Consider the following 19,593-nt stretch of genomic DNA (forward strand, 5'->3'; position numbering starts at 1 on the left):
AAGAGGGTGTCAGATTCTCCTGGAACTGGAGTTATGGATAGTTGTTAGACTCCATGTGGATACTGGAAACTGAACCTGGGTCTTCTGCAAGAGCTGCCAGTGCTCTTAACCACTGAGCCATCTCTCCAGTCCCCAAGAAGTAAATTTTTCCAGTATCATTTTTCTGAAAAGATTTTTATGTTTTCTTTCAAAGATTCATAGTGTCTTATTCTGTTTTCTGTTGCTGCAATTGAAGATGAATGACTAAGTTAAGTACAGAAACTTGTTTAATGAACTGCACCAAGTGACTCCATTTTGCCTAGCTGACTGTATTTTGTGCCTGGCTGCATTTTTCACTTCACCCAGCAGCTCCCCTCTCCATCCTGATAACCACATCCACCTAGGCAAAATTTTCATATCCAGCTATACCTGTGTACCAGGAAGCTCATTAATTCTGCAATTCCAAGAAACATGCTTTGTCTAACTGAAACTTGGAAACTTTTTGTAACTTGAAAACTTTTTGTTATCTTACCAGTGCCTGGTGTGATGTAATTGCAGTTTTTGCCTTCCTAAATCCCACTCTGCTTCTCCGAAAGGTCGAGTTCTTTCTGGCATGAGCCTGCTCTTGACCACCAGCTAATTAAAGGACTGTTAATTTGACCATCACTATGTGGTGTCCCTCTGTGACTCCAGTTGAGTATAACACTTAGCTCGTGGTTCTACAGGGTGGAAAGGGTGGAAGTCTGGTGTAGACATCTGGTATAGGCACCTTCTTGTTGCATTGAATATGATGAAGGGCATCCTATGGCAAGACAGAGTAAATGTGCACACTCAGGTCTGTCTTCTTTAAAAACTGATGCTATAATGGGTACTCCACTCTCAGGACCTCATCTAGTCCTAATTTCTTGCTTTAATGGTTAATCTCAATCATCTTCTTGATGATATCTAGAATTACCTGGTAGACAAGCCTCTGTGCATGCCTGTGAGGGATTATGTTGTTTAGGTTACTTGAGGTGGGAAGACTCACTGTAAAGGAGGGCAACACCATTCCATGGGTTGGAATTTTGGACTGCATGAAAAGGAGAAAGTGGTCATTATTGTTTGAGGGTCTTTGGGAGACCTGGTCAACAGCCTAAAGGTGACAGCATCCAGAAGTCCCACATAAACTCAAGCCAGACATAATGTCAGCACTAATGTGGGGAAGTGGTTAAGAAACCCCATTCCTACCTGAGTAAATATGGCAACCAATGGCAGTTGGGAGGGGAAGAATCAATCTTGTTTAAGGGTGAGACTCGGTAGCTTGACCAGACTGAAGTGGTTGAACTGATACTGAAGGGCATCTCTCTCCCTTCAGTAGAGAGAGAAAGAGAACACGAAATTGGGCAGGTAGTAGTAAGGGGGAGTGCAGATAAGGGAGGAGATCTAAAACTATCAAAATATATTGCATGAAATTTGCAAATATTCAGTTTTTTAAAAAAAGAGAAAGTGGGCAAACCAGGAGGCTTCAGCGAGCTCTCTTCCTGCTGGTGGATGCAATGTGACCAGCTGCTTCAAGCTCCTGCCCCCTTGACTTCCCTGCCATGAAGGACTGTGCCCTAGAACCATGAAACTGAATAATCTCTTTCTCCCTTAAGTTGCTTTTGTCATGATACTTTATCACAGCAACAGGAAAAGTAATGACAACACCTCCCACAGGCCCTGGTTCCAGAAACCATTTCCATACATTCCGACACCAATTTGTTTCACATATATGACCTCTACTTGTCATAACAATTATTTACTTAAGTCTTTACAGTTTCTTAAAGGCTTCTATAAATCTCTCCATTAATCTTTTTTATTCACTACATAATGGAGCTTTTGTCATTCCCAAGTAGAAGAAACTGTAGTTCAGAGAATGTGTGAAAGTTTCTTTCCCTAAACTCACACAGTTGGTAAATTACAAAGTTATATTCTGAACTGGAGCCTCCTGACTTCTGTAATATTATTACGGCACTGTTTAAAACAACAGAATCAAATCCCCCTTCTGCATTAAAGCACACAAAACCACTCAGAGTCCATGAAATGCATATACCAGCATCCCAGGCAAGGAGATTCTAGCTGGACAAGCCTAGATTTGTGGAGTTCAATCAAGGACTGCCAGGTGGTAAATGCCTATGTATTGGGAAACACTGTTCTAGGTGATTACACACCATATGGAGAGTGTAAGGAAACTTCCAAAGGGCCATTTTATCCATGTAAAATGGTAATTCAACAATAATTAAGAATTAATGGAGGGAAAAATGGTTTGGGGCCAGTACAGATCACAGTCCTTATGCCCGAGAGCATTTTCTCCACAGTGGCGACAATTGCTTCTCCAAAACCACATCTGCTGATTTTCTGACTACAGGGGGTGACCAGATGTCTGCTGTGCTGGTGCAAGGCTCTTCCTTCTTGGTGGAGACAGGTGTGTTGTCTATATTTCTCCTCTGGGAAGCATGGACATCACTTGTAGCATTTCTCATTTTAGATGGGCTTTGAAGGAATTCATTTGGTTGAGCGATTTCAAATCAATTTTTTTTCACGACTTGGCTGACATTTTGTTGAGTTGATGAGGTCAATGTTCTAATACCACCTGGGAAAAAAACTTTTCTACCCAGGTCAGAAAAGGACCACCTGCTTCCAAAGGAAAAGGCTTAGGTCTTTTAAATAAAATACAATTCTACAATCTGGAGAAGATAGCATTTTAGTGTCTCCCAGGATAGAAATGTCCAATTAGCATACACTTTCTTCTATAGGCCACATAAGCTTACAGCATCCTAGACTATGTGTTTGAACTTTGTATAGGCAAAGAGATCTATGCCAACCTATTTCCCAAGCAGATATATAAAGAAGGTCATTAAGTAACTGGTAGCATGCAGATTTTTTTTATTCCTTAAAGGAAATCTTCACTCACCTACATGGTATGTTATGAAATGAGGACCAAATACTATACCAGCCAAGCCTAGTCTAAACTAAACTGTGGCTGGGTGTGATGGTGCACCCTTTAATCCCAGCACTTGGGAGGTGACAGAAGCAGGCTGATCTCTATGAGATTGAGATGAGCCTGATCTAGTTCCAGGTCATCTGGGGCTACAGAAAGACCCTGTCTCAAAATAAATAAAATAAAATAAAAAGTAAAGTAAAGTAAAAAGTAAAGTAAAATAAAATAAAATAAAATAAAAAACAGCAGACATAAGCTCAATTCAAAGATCTTGAGTCTATAAACTGGGAGCTGAATGCATCACCTGTTTTGATAATGAAAGCCTTATGATCTTTGGGGGGAACTACAAAGAATGTCCATTTTAAGTGGACGTTCTTAAAATGCATACTTGAAAGTTGGGTGTGGTTGTACACACCTTTAATCCCAGCACTCAGGAGGCAGAGGCAGGCAGATCTCTGTGAGATCAAGGTCTGCCTGGTCTACATAGTAAGTTTCAGGCCAGCTGTGGCTACAGGGACACCCTGTCTCAAAAAGACAAAAACAAAAAAGTGTATTTGACATTTGTTCCCCATTTCTTATTAATCAATAAAAACAAACTTTAATTGCTGTTTACAAGAGTGAAGAAAATGAGACTTTGCAGTCTGATAGAACATCTTATGGGTTTTTTCACCACACTTGTTTTCTTGGGTTTTTGCGACCTACAAATACAGCCACATCAGAAGACGAGGCAGCAACTCATCAGAAGAGGAGTGCTCTCAACAATCTTTCTTCAGCACCATTTATTCCCCCTTGTTCTTTGCAAAGGGCATTTGAGGGTGATATGCTTGGTTCTTCTTAAAACATCTCCTTTTTGTGGGTTACTGAAAACAAAGCAACATCAATCACCTGCTTTCCCATTGCTTATAATGATTTGGAATCCCTGAATGTGTGTTTGTCTCTGTCTAATGGTCCCTGAAGGAATTTATGATCACAACTACTGCACTGCATTCTGTGTACTTCTATTTCACACATTGACTGCACGTCCTGTTGCTCAGCAGTACATGGAATATCCAAGCTTAAAGTGACCACTGGGCTTGTCTGCAGCTGCATTAGCAGGTGGATTTGCTTGAGGCAGCATCATAGGAGACCCAGGCCTGCAAATACAGAGGAGAAGAAAAGGACAAATCAAAACTGTACTTGAAGAACGACGGCTCAGGAAACAGACTGCGGGAACTGGTGAGAAGCTCCACACACAACGTGAAGACACTGTGGGCTCCGTGCATTCTCTCACATCCCATCCAACTCATCAGAAATCCTCGGCATTCTACTTTCAAAGTTTATAACCAAGCCTGTTGTTCTCACTGTCTCTAGGGCTAACACACTCACTGCCTCAAGCCAGGAATCATCTCTCATCTGAATTATGGAAGAAGCTTCCTGACTGGCCCCTGGCACTTCCGCTCTCTTCCCTTCACTGGTGACTTCTAGTCACCATGTAGAAGTCAGAACTTCCCTTCCAAATGGGACTCACTACGTCACTTGTCTGCTCACAACCCTTCGTATAGCTTGCAATCTCAATGAAAACCAAAGACTTCTTGGCATGACCTATATTATCTGTCTGGCCTTATTTTCAACTATAGTCATTTCTCAGTATCTGTGGGGTTTGGGTCCAGGACATCTGGCTCTGAAGATCAAGTCCATTATATAATATTTGCATATAACCTGCACACATCCTCCTATATGCTTGAAAATGACCTTTAGATTACTTATAATATCTAACAATTTAAATGCTATGTGTAAATAGACTAATGTCTAATGTGCTGTTAGACTGTTCATATATTAGACAGCATTCTTTTTTTCTTTTTTTTTCTTTTGGTCTTTTTTGAAACAGGGTTTCCCTGTAGCCCCAGCTGGCCTGGAACTATGTAGACCAGGCTGGCCTCGAACTCACAGAGATCCACCTGCCTCTGCCTCCAAGTGCTGGGACTACAGGCATGCACCACCATGCCTGGCTAGACAGCATTCTTTAGAGTAAGAGAACCAAAAGGATGTATGTGTATTATAAAAGTGGTATTTACTAGATTGGTATACATGATGGGAGCTGGACAGTCCAAACAATAGCCATCTGCACACTGGAAAGACAGAGAGCCCAGTAGGTGCTCAGTCTATAAAGCCGAGCGCAATCCCTGGGGGGGGGGGGGGGGGTTGCATATTCAGTCCACAGTGGAAGGCCAAAGAAGCGAAGTCTGGTCTGCATCGGGAGAGGACGGTGCAGCCCTAACAGGCGTTCTCGGGAAGAAGTGAAGGCATGCAGGTGAAACTGCGTTTTCCTCAGACCTCTTTCTATCTAAGCTTCCTGTTGGAAGATGCTGTCTCTTTTGAGAATGAGTGTTCCCCTGAGTTAATCTCTTGAAACTCCCTTGCAGACATGCCCAGAGCTGACAATCAAGAACAAGCATCACAGCTATGGAAGGAATGCTGAGTAGAAAAAATGTATTACAGTTTAGCACGGACGCAAGTATTTTCTTAACACGTTTGGCCTATAGTTGGTTGAATCCATGAACCCACGACTGTTTTCTTGCTCATTCTGTTCCAGTCACACTGGCTTCCCTGATCTTCATTCTGGCCTTCGACCTTAGAGCTTTACACTAACTTTTCCCTCTATCTGGAATATTTTTTCTTCACACAGCTAACTCCTCAACCGTGGTCAAGTCTTCACTGAAATGTCATCCTTGAATGCTTGGAATGTTCATGCTCTTACATGATCCATCCAAAGAACTGACAAGCAGGTCTTTCCCTTTCAGATTCCCATAGCCACTGAGTGGTGGTGTTCAGACTTAGATACATGACTTGAAAATATGCTCTCAAAAACCATATATAGTAGTTACTTTTCTGGTGCTGTGATAAAGTTTCATTACTAAAAGCAACTTATAGAAGGAAGAGTTTATTTTGACTCATGGTTCAAGAAGGAGAGTCCATAATGGCAGAGGAGATGTGGCAGCAAGAGGCCAGAGTGGCAAGCTGAGGGATCACAGGAAGCAGAGAGAATGCACAAGAAGTGGGGTAAGGCCATAAACCCCCACAACCCGCCCCCAGTGACATACTTCCTCCAGCAAGGTTCTACAACCTAAAGGTTTCATAACCTCCCTAAACAGTACCAGTGACTGGGGCAGAGGAAATATTCAAATATATGCCCAAGGGGGCATTTCTCATTCAAACCACACCACCACACCATGAGACCAATTTACTACAGCTCAGACATACCTATGAAGGTGAGCAGCAAGTCAGGGGCTAAAGAGGCAAAGCAGGCACACAGTTGCCACCCGACTCTGACGGACAACTTAAGATTTTCTAAAATTCAGCTAATATTGAGCGTGTAAAACATGAGTCAAAGCACCACCACTCCATTATTGTTTCTTGACCTTATCTCATGGGGTTTTGATTTGAACAGGCTGTCTTCCATATCATAAAGTTTGAAAATCACATGTAGGCAGCCAATATTTCTAACCAAATTCTCTCTCATTCCCCAGGTATTTCCATTCAAAAGCTGATGTGCAGTAAGAGTGAAGGACACAAGACAATGCATCGTGGTCTTTCAAACTCTCCGTTAAAACCTGAGACTCCTTCTCTCATTAACTAAGGAATAATTCTTCAAAATGACAGTCATAATTGATGAAAAGTTAATTACCAGTCAGGGCTTATATTTTCCTCTTGCTTTATGACAATTATTTTATGATGAAATAGATATTTTAAAAATATTTTATTTTTATTTTATGTGTATAAGTGTATTGCCTACATGTGTATAAGTGCACCCGTGTCATGCAACACCAGGGAGGTCAGAAGGCATCAAATTTCTCTAGAGCTGGAGTTATAGACAGTTGTTGGCCACATGTGGGTGCTGGGAATTGAACCGGGGTCCTCTGTAAGAACAGCCAGTGCTCTTAACTGCTGAATCATCTCTCCAGCCCCCCAAAAGATGTTTATTAAAGAAGACTTCATGAGAAGGCTAGCAAGCTTTTTTATATTGGAGATTCCTTTTTCTTTCTTTAATTTAATATGTATAGGTCTGTTCTCAATTAATTGAAACAATTCACTCAATTCAACACAGTTTTTTTCTTTTTTCTTTCTTTTTTTTGGTCTTTTTGAAACAGGGTCTCCCTGTTGCCCCAGCTGACCTGGAACTCACAATGTAGACCAGGCTGACCTCGATCTTGCAGAGATTTGCCTGTGTTCCCCCTTTTGCTCCCTCTGAGAAGTAATCCGAATTCATGGAATGTCCTGTGTAAAAAGCACATCTGTTTACCTGGAGACCTTAGACCAAGCAGTATCAACTCAGTCTCCAGAGGACCTAGAGACTAAAGGTCATCCATATGTCCACTTGACTGAGTCTCAGCTAAAACTGATGACTTAAGTGAACTTTGCTGCTTAGCAACACTTTGTGTATCCTCATACAACACTGCCAGAAGTTAGCTCTTTGCAGACGTCACTGAGGATGACGGGAAGTTCCATGTGAGAACACTGCACAATGTGCCTCTTCCTTTGGCTGATAGTAATGTCTACCCTTTTTGCTATAAAGGTGAGTGTATGGGCATCAGCCTTTCCTGCAGATTATTAAACCATGAACTTGAATTTGGCCTCAAAACTATGAGGGCTCCCGAACCTCAGAGTTAGTGTCAGAAGTGAGGGTTGTCTTAGGGACTTCTGAACTCTGCAAAATATCAGAGTATTATTTTGTAAATAGTTTATTTTACTCATCATTATATTTTTGAGGTTCATTCATGTTGTATGTAACCTGTTTATTCATGTTGATTGCCTGTGTACTTGCATGTGAATTAATTATACTCTACTACAGATGGACATTTGTATTTGGTGGATGTTTACACTATTACATGATAGATTTAAGGAAAAAGACAGAAATATATAACCAGTGGGAGATATTTTCAATTGATTTTTTTGTAATGTGAGTGTTTTGCTTGCATGGATGTAAGTGCACACATGTGTGCAATGCTCACAGAGATCAGAAGAGGGTGTGGGATCCCCTGGAACTGGAGTAAGAGATGGACAGTTGTGAGCTGCCATGCGGGAACCAAACCCAGATCCTCTGCAGGAGCAGCCAAGGCTCTTAACCACTGAGTCATCTCTCCAACTCTGTTTTCAACACATCTGACTCAGGTGACAAGAACAGACAAAAAATAAACAAAAACATGCATTTTATTATACAATTAAAGACACTATGTATCACTCAATACTCAAACCTCCTCTAGATCTTCTATAAGGGCAATACTAAGAAATATTTCCAAAATGCATATTTATTTTTTATAAAGATTTATTTTTATTTCTGTGCGTGTGCGTGTGTGTGTGTGTGTGTGTGTGTGTGTGTGTGTGTGTGTGCGTGCGAGGTGCCTATGGAGACCAGGAGAGGGCACAGAAGCACTTGGCTCTGGGAATACAGGCAGTTGTAAGCCACCCAAAGTGGGTGCTGGCAACTAAACTCAAGTCCTCTGAAGCAGCAAGTGCTCCTAACCTAATCATCTCTCCAGCCCATATATTCTTATAGCTACAAACTTACAGAATTAAGAATTTCCTAATACCTCTTATAATTTTACAGTGAAGAAAACTGGAGCATAGAAAGTTAAGAAATTTTCTCAACATCACAGCTAATAAATAGTAGATCTAGAATTTAACTTTCAGAAAATCACATTCTATAGCCAACGTCTGAATTCTGATACTATTTTCAACATCTATTTTCTCTCTCTTTTTGAGTCAATTTTAGTATTATTCATCTTCCTGAAAAATCATTTTTGTCATCTAGATTTAAAATTAGTGGGGCTGGAGAGATGGCTTAGCAGTTAAGAGTATCAGCTGCTCTTGCAGAGGACCGAGGTCTGGTTCCCAGCATCCATATGGCAGCCAACAACTGTCTGTAACTCCAGTTTCAGAGGATCTAACACTCCCTCTGGCCTCCGTGGGCACTGCACACACTTGGTACACTTAGACATATGTAGGCCAAATAGTCCTAAAATAAAAATAAATAGATTAAATAATAATAATAAATAAAAAATTATTAGCATGATTCAAACTCCAAATTTTGATGAGAAGTTCCAGAATATATATCAAAAATAAAATTTTTAGTGATACAGTCTTTTCTTCTCATATCATGATCCTTATAAACTCATTTAGGGAAACAGTATATCTCAATATTATATGGAAACTTTATTATAATGTAGTTAATTTATCTCATCTGAGACCCATTACTCATCATTAAAGATTTTTGAAAGCTTGACACTTGGAGATCAAACATTATTGACATTAATAACAGGATACATAACTGCAGTCATAATTCATGGGAAGCAATTTTTCTTTTAAAAAAATCTTAAGCATGATAACAAAAACAATGTCTAGGAATAAATTTTTTTTTTTTTTTTTTTGAGACAGTCTCCCTGTAGCCCTAATTTAAAGCCTCTCTCTTCTGCCTGATCCTTGGACTTAGGGTAAATGCTCTTCCCTTAGACCTTCTTCCTGGAAACCTGATCTAGAGGCAAGTTCAGTGGGTTACTGTGCAACAGTATATAAATTAAAAAATACTTGGCTTCTTCCTGGAGTGGGGCAAACTATGAATAACTAGAAATACTCATTCATATTCGTGAGCACAGCTATCCACTGCGCTGCACCCCAGCCACAGTTACTTCTTGTTTACTGCTCCACTTCTAGTCCTTAACAGTGCTTGGTAGATGTAGGGTCTTACTGAATACTTGTTGACTGAAGCTCCCATTAATAGATGGGCACCATTTGATCAGGATTCACTGAGTGTCTGCGATGTGCTATGTTCTGTGATAGTAAGATGTAGTGAGAACATCATTGTGACTCTGTGAAGTGAACAGCTGCAGATAAACTTCAGGTCATTTCCTAATGCCCAGGAATATTTACTTTGTTAAAATGCTACATAATCACTTCATTAAGATCCCACATGCTTTAGGATCTTTAACCACAAGAGTTATCTTCAGACTACAATACACTTACACAAAGATCCCAAACCTTTCACAAATTACTTCAATTACTTATAAAATCCATCCTAGGGATGTAAGCAGAACCTACATTTATGAAGTCAGCCAAGAGTGGCAGACATTTCCTAAGTAATCGCTAATCCCACATTTCTCAGCTCTCTTTTGGTACTCTTTTTTATGTCTTCTCATTAATTAAGGAGATCATTTAGTCTCCTCTAAAAGAAGCAGTTAGGTATATTTTTTTCTCTACATATGATGTGTTCATAGAAATACTCAGACCTTTTGAAGAATAACACACCAGTTTCCCTGATCATAGTAGCTTTTCAGAATGCTTACATCACCCAGAGCCTGGCAGGCAGTTTCTAATTCACCACCACAGAACACATGGTAGAAACGATGAAACACAGGGCTTGGGTTAGGGGATCCTACTGGGCCAAATGGCTCAACTGTTTTGTCTATACCAGGGTTTCCCTTGAGGTGCCAGGGAACCAGCACATCTTGAGAATGAAAAGACGTCCTATTGGTATGGATAGGTAGCCCAGAATTAGTAACTTTCCTTGACTTACACCCTCCCTCAGTAATGTCATTAATGACGGGGACAGACAATGCTGGGTCTTTACTGCACCCAACAGATTCTTCATTTACAAGCAATCCTTGCATGGATGTGGATGTTTCACTGCTTGTCTCTTCTTTATTTCCTTCACTTCTTCTGTTTCCTCTAAGATACTTGGACTTCTGATTTCTGTATTCTTGTTCCATTGCCCAGACATAAATGAGTGCCTTCCCACCAGGTCTCAAGAGGCGAGCAAGTTCTCGGAGAGCTGCCACTCTACGCTCCTAAAGAAATAAAAATAAAATCACCATCATTCATCAACCCAGAGGAAGTATTAAATCACAAGGAAATGTGAGACTGCTTGCAGATGCTCAAAACTGCACACGAGACAGCTGGTTAAGGCACTAGGGACCAACTTTGTGGGCTGGTCCAAACAAAGCTGCTAACTCACAGTGTGGGGAATAGAATACAAGCACAAAGAAGACTCCCTGGTTGGAGAAGACAAGGCTCTAAGTACAGGGAAGCAGCTGGGAATTGGGGGACAGAATCACAGATAAAGGAGGAGCTGCAAGGAAGGACTCCAAAGTCTAGATGCAAAGTCCTCCAAGGCATTTCCCAAGCTTCATGAACACTGGGGGAAATGCCAAGAAACAGCAGAGGAGCACTGGGAAGTTAACAAGCAGACCAGAGACTTTAGCAATGGGAAAATGCTGGAGAGACAGACAATGGGAATTTAAGGTCTGCAAGGCCTAATGGCCTCAGAATATACATGAAGACTAAAGAGTCACATTCCTTCAGTAGAGACAAAAATAAATAGCCATACATTAGCCCCAATAGCCTTACAGAGTCAAAGTGACCAACTTATTCTTACCTGCTTGCCCTAATTTACTCCTCTTTGGAAGAAGATAGAAAAATCTAAACCAATAAATATAAAATGTCCAGAATCCAATAAAAAATTAGGAGGAATGTTAAATGCAATCATGACAGAAGAATGAAAATCAGAGGAAAGACTATAAAAATACACCCTTCACAGACTTCAAAATAACTATAGCTAATATATTCACAAAACCAGAGGAAAAAAGAATTTCAGTAAAGACATAAAATATATTGTCAAGACAAATTCCAGAAAAGTATAAAACACATGAATTTAATAGTAAGTCGTTTCTTTTTTTAATATTTCATTTATTATTTTTATTTAATGTGTATGAGTATATTGCCTGCATGTATGTGAGTGCACCCATGCCGTGCAATGTGGCGAAGGTCAGAAGAGGGCTTTGGATTCCCCTGGAACTGGGGTTAAGTATGGTTCGTAGCCACCATGTGGGTGCTGGGAATCGAACCCTGGTCCTCTGCAAGAGGCCAAGATGGCTCCCAACCGCTGAGCCATCTCTCCAGCCCCAGTAAATCACATTTCACCAAGTATTTGTGAGCTCGAATTCAAGCCAGCATAAAGTACTCAGCGTGAAGTGGAGACGAAAAAGGATGAATACAGAAAACATTATCAATTTAGAGTTCAAAATATAGTCAAATTTTTAAAATAAGAACAAAATAAATTTCAATGACACCAAAAGAGGATTTATCACTGACATACCTACACCATAAATAAATAAATAAATAAATAAATAAATAAATAAATAAATAATAAATGAATGAATGAATGAATGAATGAATGAATAAAGCAAGTGGAGAAGTCTAGCCCTACCAGCTAGCGTACACACTTGCTGAGTTCTTGTAGCGTACAAACACGTTTGCCAGCAATGGGAAAAGAACCCCATTCAGCATTTGAAAAAGCAAACACAAAGCAAAGGAACATGTTTTCTTCTGTGACTCCTTGAGAGAAGTAAGTTTAGTAAGTTTCGTGGTTGCAAGCCAAAGGGAACCTGAGATATACATAGTCTTCAAGCCAAAGGGAACCTGAGATATACGTAGTCTTCCCTTCTAACTCATCATGCACTATTCATCACTGGTAAAGAAGCCGAGTTAAAAAAAAGTCTTTCAGAAACCTTGAAAAACACTTAAAAGAACAAAGAACATTAGAAATAAATATGGAAAACAAAAATAACAGTAAAATATAACAATATTACAATAAAGGCAGAAGGGGCTAAACGTTATTACTGATAGTCTTACAATACTAGAAAGCTGGGCGTAACAACTTAAGGTAGACTGTAATGCCAGGAATAGAGATCGTGTACCCACAGTAAACACTAAAAAATAAGAAAAGACTATCTAACCAGCAAGCTAAGAGAGGAGGGAAAATATAATAAACCCCATGAAGGTCGTGAAGCCAGCAGTCAAAGAGAACTCAGCAAGTTTTTGTCATTGTGATAAAATGCCTGAGAAAAACAATAGAAATGGAGAAAGAATTATTTTGGCTCACAAACTGATTTCAGTTCATGAACACGTGGCACCATGTTTCCAGACCTATGGTGAGGTGGAACTTCTCAGAGAAGGGGGTATCCTGGACAGAGCTGCTCACCTGACAGCAGCCAGGTGGCAGAGACACAGGAAGGGGCCCAGGCAAAAGATTGTATTCACAGTCAGCAGTGACCTATTTCCTCCAAACCAGGCTCCACTCCCAAAAGCCCAAACAGTATGAACTCTCCAGCGGATTGACCCAATGATGGAGTCCACATCCTTGGAGTAACGACTTCTGGGAGTGCCTTCTGTTACAGAGGGGATCTTACCTATCCTTGGTAACCAAAGCTTAGGTTCCGAGATCATTTAATATGATCTCAGCAGAAGAAAATGAGCACGCACATGCTGGTGTCCAGCTTGTTTTCACCTCTTAAAACAGTTCAGGGAACGGTGCCACTCATTTAATTATTGCAATCAAGATAATCCTCCACAGACACACCCACAGGCCAACCTGATCTATGACACAATCCCTTCTTGAGACTCTCTTCCCAAGTCACTCCAGATTGTGTCAAGTTGACAATTAAAACTAACCATTATAAACTGTTTCCACATTGGTTATTGCAAATAATGCTGCTATGGACCAGGTATACAAGTATCTGTCTAAGTTCCTGCTTGGATTACATGGTAATCCTGTACTTAATTTCTGAGACCTACTGTACTTTCTTCCCCAGTAACTGCACCTTTCTACCAGCAAAGCACAGAGCTCCAATTTTTCCATGTCCTTCCTAGCACTAGGTAATGTCCTTATTTCTAATAATACCTATGCTGCTGTGTATACTGCTATTTCACTGTTTCAACTTGCATTTCCCTAATGATGGAGAATCTTCATGTGTTTATTGGATATTTGTATATCTTCTTTGAAAACTAAGTCCTTTCGTCTTTTTAAATTACATTGTTTGTGCTGTTGTACTTTAAGAGTTCTGTACATATGGATATTAATTTCTTGTCAGGTATGTGATTTTCAAATATTTTCCCAATCCATGGGCTCCATTTTCACTCTGTTGATATTGTTGCTTGACATTCATGATTGTTCTACATGTGGTCAATGAATTAACCCTCCCCCGTGACTCTTTACTAGTTTCCTGACTTGTATGGGTACTCCAATTTAAACGCACATATCTAAAGATTCAAAGCTGGCCTGCACATATGAGAGAGAACATGTGGCATTTGTCTTCTGGGTCTGAGTTGCTTCACTCAGAATGATTATCTCCAGCTTCATCCATTTACCTGAGAATTTCATGATTTCATTTTTCTTTATAGGTGATTAATAGTCCATTGCACATGTGTGTGTGTGTATGTGTGTGTGTATGTGTGTATATGTATTGGTTTCATTTTCATTATTCTCCTTTTTTAAAAGAAAGTATTAATTTTCATTTCCCTGATGGCTAAGAATGTTGAACATTTTGAAAACTATTTCTCAGTTATTCGTATTTCTTCTTTTGAGAATCCAGGAGGTATGAAGGGGGAAAGGGGAATGGAGCAGATGTAGGTGAAACGGGATGGGGCATGGGAGGGCAGGGTAGAGGAGAGAGTATGGGTAGGTGTAACTAACATTAGAGACTTCCAAAAATTCATATGGAAACCTACTACTGTAGATGCTCCTAAAGTATTCGGTATAAAGGAGTTTAAATGGAGTCACACTACAACAGGAGGGGTTTGTGGGAAGGGGAAACACTGCCTGTTCCAAATACTATAGGCTTTTAATCAGAAAGTCCACTACTAGGTATAGGTTACCTCTTTTTGAAACTGTTGGTCAGTTGGGGTCCCTTAGATACACCTCCCCCCAACATTACAGGTCATTGCCATTGCTCTTGGCTATCCTCCAGAACTTGATGGTAAGACTATTGCTGAAAACTTGATTTTTAGGATGTGGAGAAATCAAGCTGGTACCAGCCTGGAAGCGTCATCTCTCCTGGCTAACTTTCATACTGCTGGAAGGTGCTATGCACACTATCGAGGGAGAAGAGTAATCAATAATCTTACCCAGCTGTGAGCCCCATGAGCTATAGTAACAACGGGATTGGCAAGATATGTTCACTGGTGCAATAGTGGCACAAATGTTATGGGAATAACCAACGACTTCCTGTTTGGACTTAAAGCCCACACCACAAGATGGAACTCATGTTTGGTACTGTTAACTAGGCCAAAACTCCATTGTTGGCAAGCTCATAGGCCCTAGGGGCAAACCTAATGGTATTATTCTACTAAATTAACATAGCAATAAACTGAAGACTTTATTTTATACCCATAGATTAGTACATCTCTCAATCTTCATAAGAGGATTTTTGCAGTCAATGGTGAGTAATATGGAGACTCACAACTGGTCAATGCATAGAAAATAAAGAGACTGCTCAGTTCTATATCTACCCCTCCACAAAGGCTCCAGGATCATTGGGGAAGAGGGGTCAGAAATACTGTCAGAGATAATGAATGTCAGAGCCAGAGATAATGAATGTCTACAGTGAAATGGTATTTGCTGGACGTGGCAGGGTTTTTGTACACATGAACTCACAGCATATGTGACTACATGCACAAGAGCTGCACAAGATCAAGCCAGACAAAATCCCTGCATGGGTAGGAGAGGGCTTGCGAAGTCCCTGCCCTAGCTGAGTAGCTAGCTATTGGCAATTGATGGCTACCAGGAGAGAGAGAATCAGTTTTCTTCAGGGATGCAGTCCCTGAAAAGCTACCCAGGCTCCAGTAGACAGCCCTACACCTACACACAGGCAGCACTAAGTGGACTTAGTGGTTTACAAACAGAGCACATTATGTTGGGAGGCGAAAGTCAGGGGGGAGTAGGAAATGAATTGGAGGGGAGGGTGTAAGTGATCAATTTGATCGAAACACATATGTATGTATAAAATTTTCAAAAACTATAAAAATAAAATAAAACATAAAGAGTTTTGTTATATAGCACAGGATAGCCTTAAATTCACAGCAATCCTCTCACTGGGAATACAAGTATGTGCCACTACACCCAGCTACATAAGATACATTTCTAAGATTACATGAGACTTCATACGGGGGAGATGATTTGACATATTCATGCAACTGCAGAAAACAGAAATGGATACATAGAGTGTTCATGCTTTACTTTCTTTCATAACTTGAAGATAGTGTATTGCCACAGAATGAACTATGGTTGAAGGTACCAAAATGTGCCAACACTTCTCCCAAATGAAGAGACTTTTTAAGCTGGCAAAGCTACTGCCTGCAAGCCTTCCTCTGTTTGTAGTAGTGCTTCTAAGAATACTAAGGACTGCTGGCTTTGGCTGTGTAGAGTTGCAGAAGACCAGAAGAATATTTTGGTTACTGTTAAAAAAATAAACAGTCAGAATTGGAAATTAAATATGCATGCAATAATTCTTGTTGATGTCTAATTTGTTTTGTTTTTTTTAACTCAGACTTGTAAGTTCTACAGAAAGCGCCAGTAACCCACAGGATTAGCTATAAAGTTCTGATTTAGATCACAGGAGAAACTACTGATAGCCAGGAAAAATAAATGCTGTTTTTCTTTGGGAAAATGTAAAATTTTAAATTTACTCATTTTAAAATTAAGAACATATTAAAAGAGCCAACATACCACTAGCAACCAAATAGGGCAGAGTGTTGAAGAAAGAACAGGAAAGAGAGACAAAGCAGAGCTGGAAGCAAGAATCACCGGTCAGTGATGGGAGCTGGAAACAGAAAGATAAGGAAAAGAAACAGAAGAGAGTCTGAGCAGTGAGACTACCAGGAGGCCAGAGACGATATCTCACATTCTCTCCAGTACATTCTGTGACATGGTGGACTTGAAGGAAGGAGTTTAGAAAGGAAGGTCACTCGTAGTACAAAAGCTAGAATACCCAGCCAAGAAAGCAGAGCACACCTGACTCCACGTGGTGGGCTCCATGACAAACGCTCTAGAGAGCGAGCAACAAGAGAAGAAATGAAGGAGAGGCAAAGTCAACAGGATCCAGGCGGCAAAACTCGAGAACCTTCCCCGCCACTGGTCACAAGTCCCTGCAGGGGAAAGCGGTACTCACAGCGGTTGCAAAATGATGAATCACAGCAATGGAGATGCAGGCATCGCAAGACTCACTGCGGACCGGAACTGCCAACGCATCACAGACAAAGGCCTGAAACTGCCTCTCTCTACAAATGTCCACAAGGTTTCGGCTGCGATCACACCCGATCTACAATAGAAGTGAAATTTCATAATATTGTGTTTACATGAAACAAGAAATTTCATATTCATTTTGAAATGATCTGAGACCACAATACTTAAGTTGTTACAGTCTTATACAAAGTCATAATATACCATCATTTAAGGCAACATCTACAGTTTCACAAATAACGAACAAAACTCAAATTAGGGATGGAAACAAAATGACTAGAAAAAAGACATAGGTAGAACTGGGAGGTGGGGTCGGGCAAGATGGCTCAATGGCTGGGGCACCTGCAGGCCAGCCTGACAATCTGGGGACCCCAGGATTCTAGGTCAGGAGGAGAATGACTTCAAGAGCTGATCTCTGACCTCTACCTGTGTGCCATGACATGAATGCATCTGCACACAAGTGTATACATAATACACAAAGTAGGTAAATAAATTTTAAAAAAGACATGGGAGACTCAAATTTACTCCACAGCGATCATTACTGAAAATCAGATCTTTTATAATATTACCTATTTCAAAATCAAATCATAAATACAGGGCTTAGCTTTCTGGGAAGGGCTATAAATACCATGACTTAAGGTATATCTCCCATTGTATATACAACATTGTGATGGCCCATAACCAGAAAGATGGGTCATTTCCTTTCTTAATTCTTTGTTCTTTTCAACACGTATTACTTATAGTCAGTATTACCAAACAATAGAAAAGATAATTTAGGCTGGGAGTAGTGGTACATGCCTTCAATCCCAGCACCTGGGACGCAGAGGAAAGCAGACCTCTTAACTTCAGGCTAGCCAGCCAGCCAGGGATACACAGTGAGACACGCATACACACACACACACACACACCACACACACACAAAGATAATGTATTTCCTTTTTTAAAGGCACTAAGTCTTTTTACTTTTTTAAATTTTAATTTATTTTTTTTATGTGTATGAGTGTTTTGCCTCAAGTATGTAAGTGTACCCTGTGACCTGTGTCATCATGCAGTGCCCATGGAAGACAAAAGAAGGCATTGGATCCCCTGGAACTGGAGTTATGGACAATTGTTAGCTGCCATATGGGAGCTAGGATTTGAATCTGGGTCTTCTGCAAGGACAGCCAGTGTTCTTAACTGCTGAGCCATCTCTCTAGCCCTGTGGTACTAAGTCTTTTTCTGTTAAACAGAAAACTTTATCAAAAATGAAGTGCTGAACTCACTGTTTGCAAAATTATGCTTAGTTAACCCTTTAATACAACAAAGCCATCCTAGGGAAACACTGTCCCTGAACGCAGCAAGCAAAGCGTTTCCATCTCCCCAGGCATGCGAGGCCTAATGGCCTTATGGGCATCTCTGATCTGTGTAAAGTATCTGAGGCTTTGACTCCCATCTTGTCTAGTTCTGTTGCTTCTGTACATAGCTTTCCTGCTTTGTTCTAATAATACTAACATATACACAAAGACCAAATATTTATGCAATATGTATATCCACGTGAACGAACGTGTGCATCTACACACACATAATTGCAATGTGCAAACCTAAGTTGGGAAGGAGAAGAGACTAGAGAAATGTTAAGCTACCAATTAATAATTATCCCCAGATATTTCTTTTTCCAGTCTTAAAATGAATTAAAGAATTATATAATCAGATTTAATCAAATAATAGTGGCCAGTTTGTGCTCATATTCACTCATCTAATTTTTCCACACAATGAATACTGAGCCTTAAGGCTCATATAGCCCTTCTGAGAATAAAGAATATGAATTTTAGTATCAAAACAATTATTGCTGAGTTAAAACACACTGTCATCCTGCTTATATTTAATATACTTGCTCAATTTCCCACTGGTATTAAACAACTTCTATATTCAATACCCTGAGCTGCTTTAATTTATGAAATAGGATAAAGGTTTCTAGTTAGAGATAAAGTATAGCAATTTCTCCTTGGTATAATTTAATATGGAAAGGGTCTACAGGGCTGTTAACAACAGTGGCACAATTCCTAATTGTTCCCTTCCCATGAACTGACGTACACATGGCTTATCACGTTTATTTCTGTTCACCTATATTCTATATGACTCAGCCAATAATCACAAACAAGATGAAAACACCACTCAAATAATACACATGTATTTGGATGTTTGCCACCTTTCCTTATATTTAAATTCAGTGCATAAAATCCAAAGTTGTAAGGATGCCCAGTTGTGACCAATAGCTAAACTTTAGTAAAAGCCAACAAAAGAAATCCAACCTGATTATAAAACAAATCCTTGGAGATGGGCTCACTATCATTGTCTGAGAGCCACAGATAACATCAGAAAAGCAAGCAAGCCAAATAAGAGGAAATCCTTGCTCCTTCTTGCAAGACTGGACAGTCACACCTGACACTCCTTTTCACCAAGAAAGTGCAGGCGTTGCCACTCGAGTTCAATCTTCAGCACCCAGTTCCAGCACTGAGGAGGCAGACAGGAGGCAGACAGGAAGATCCTGGGCTCAGTGGCCAGCCAGCCTAGCTGAGTCACCGAGCCTCAGGCCCCAGTGACAGACCCTGTCTCAAAAAGCAAGGTGGAC

General features: G+C 40.3%; 1 protein-coding gene across 3 annotated transcripts in view; it reads right to left on the bottom strand.

The window, feature by feature from the left end:
• Window positions 1-8,107: 8,107 nt before the first annotated feature.
• Alkbh8 (alkB homolog 8, tRNA methyltransferase) overlaps window positions 8,108-19,593 on the bottom strand; it is a 60,761-nt gene continuing 49,275 nt past the window's right edge. For all 3 annotated transcript variants that reach the window (XM_008829701.3, XM_029561891.1, XM_029561892.1), the window contains exons 11-12: window positions 16,912-17,061; window positions 8,108-10,755 (exon numbers count right to left, since the gene is read on the bottom strand). In XM_008829701.3, coding sequence (XP_008827923.1) covers window positions 10,192-10,755; window positions 16,912-17,061 — 714 coding nt within the window. In that variant the 3' untranslated portion in view covers window positions 8,108-10,191. The remainder of the gene's footprint in view (window positions 10,756-16,911; window positions 17,062-19,593) is intronic.

This window comes from Nannospalax galili, unplaced genomic scaffold (assembly GCF_000622305.1).
Source record: "Nannospalax galili isolate Female #2095 unplaced genomic scaffold, S.galili_v1.0 scaffold854, whole genome shotgun sequence".
Lineage (NCBI taxonomy): Eukaryota > Metazoa > Chordata > Mammalia > Rodentia > Spalacidae > Nannospalax > Nannospalax galili.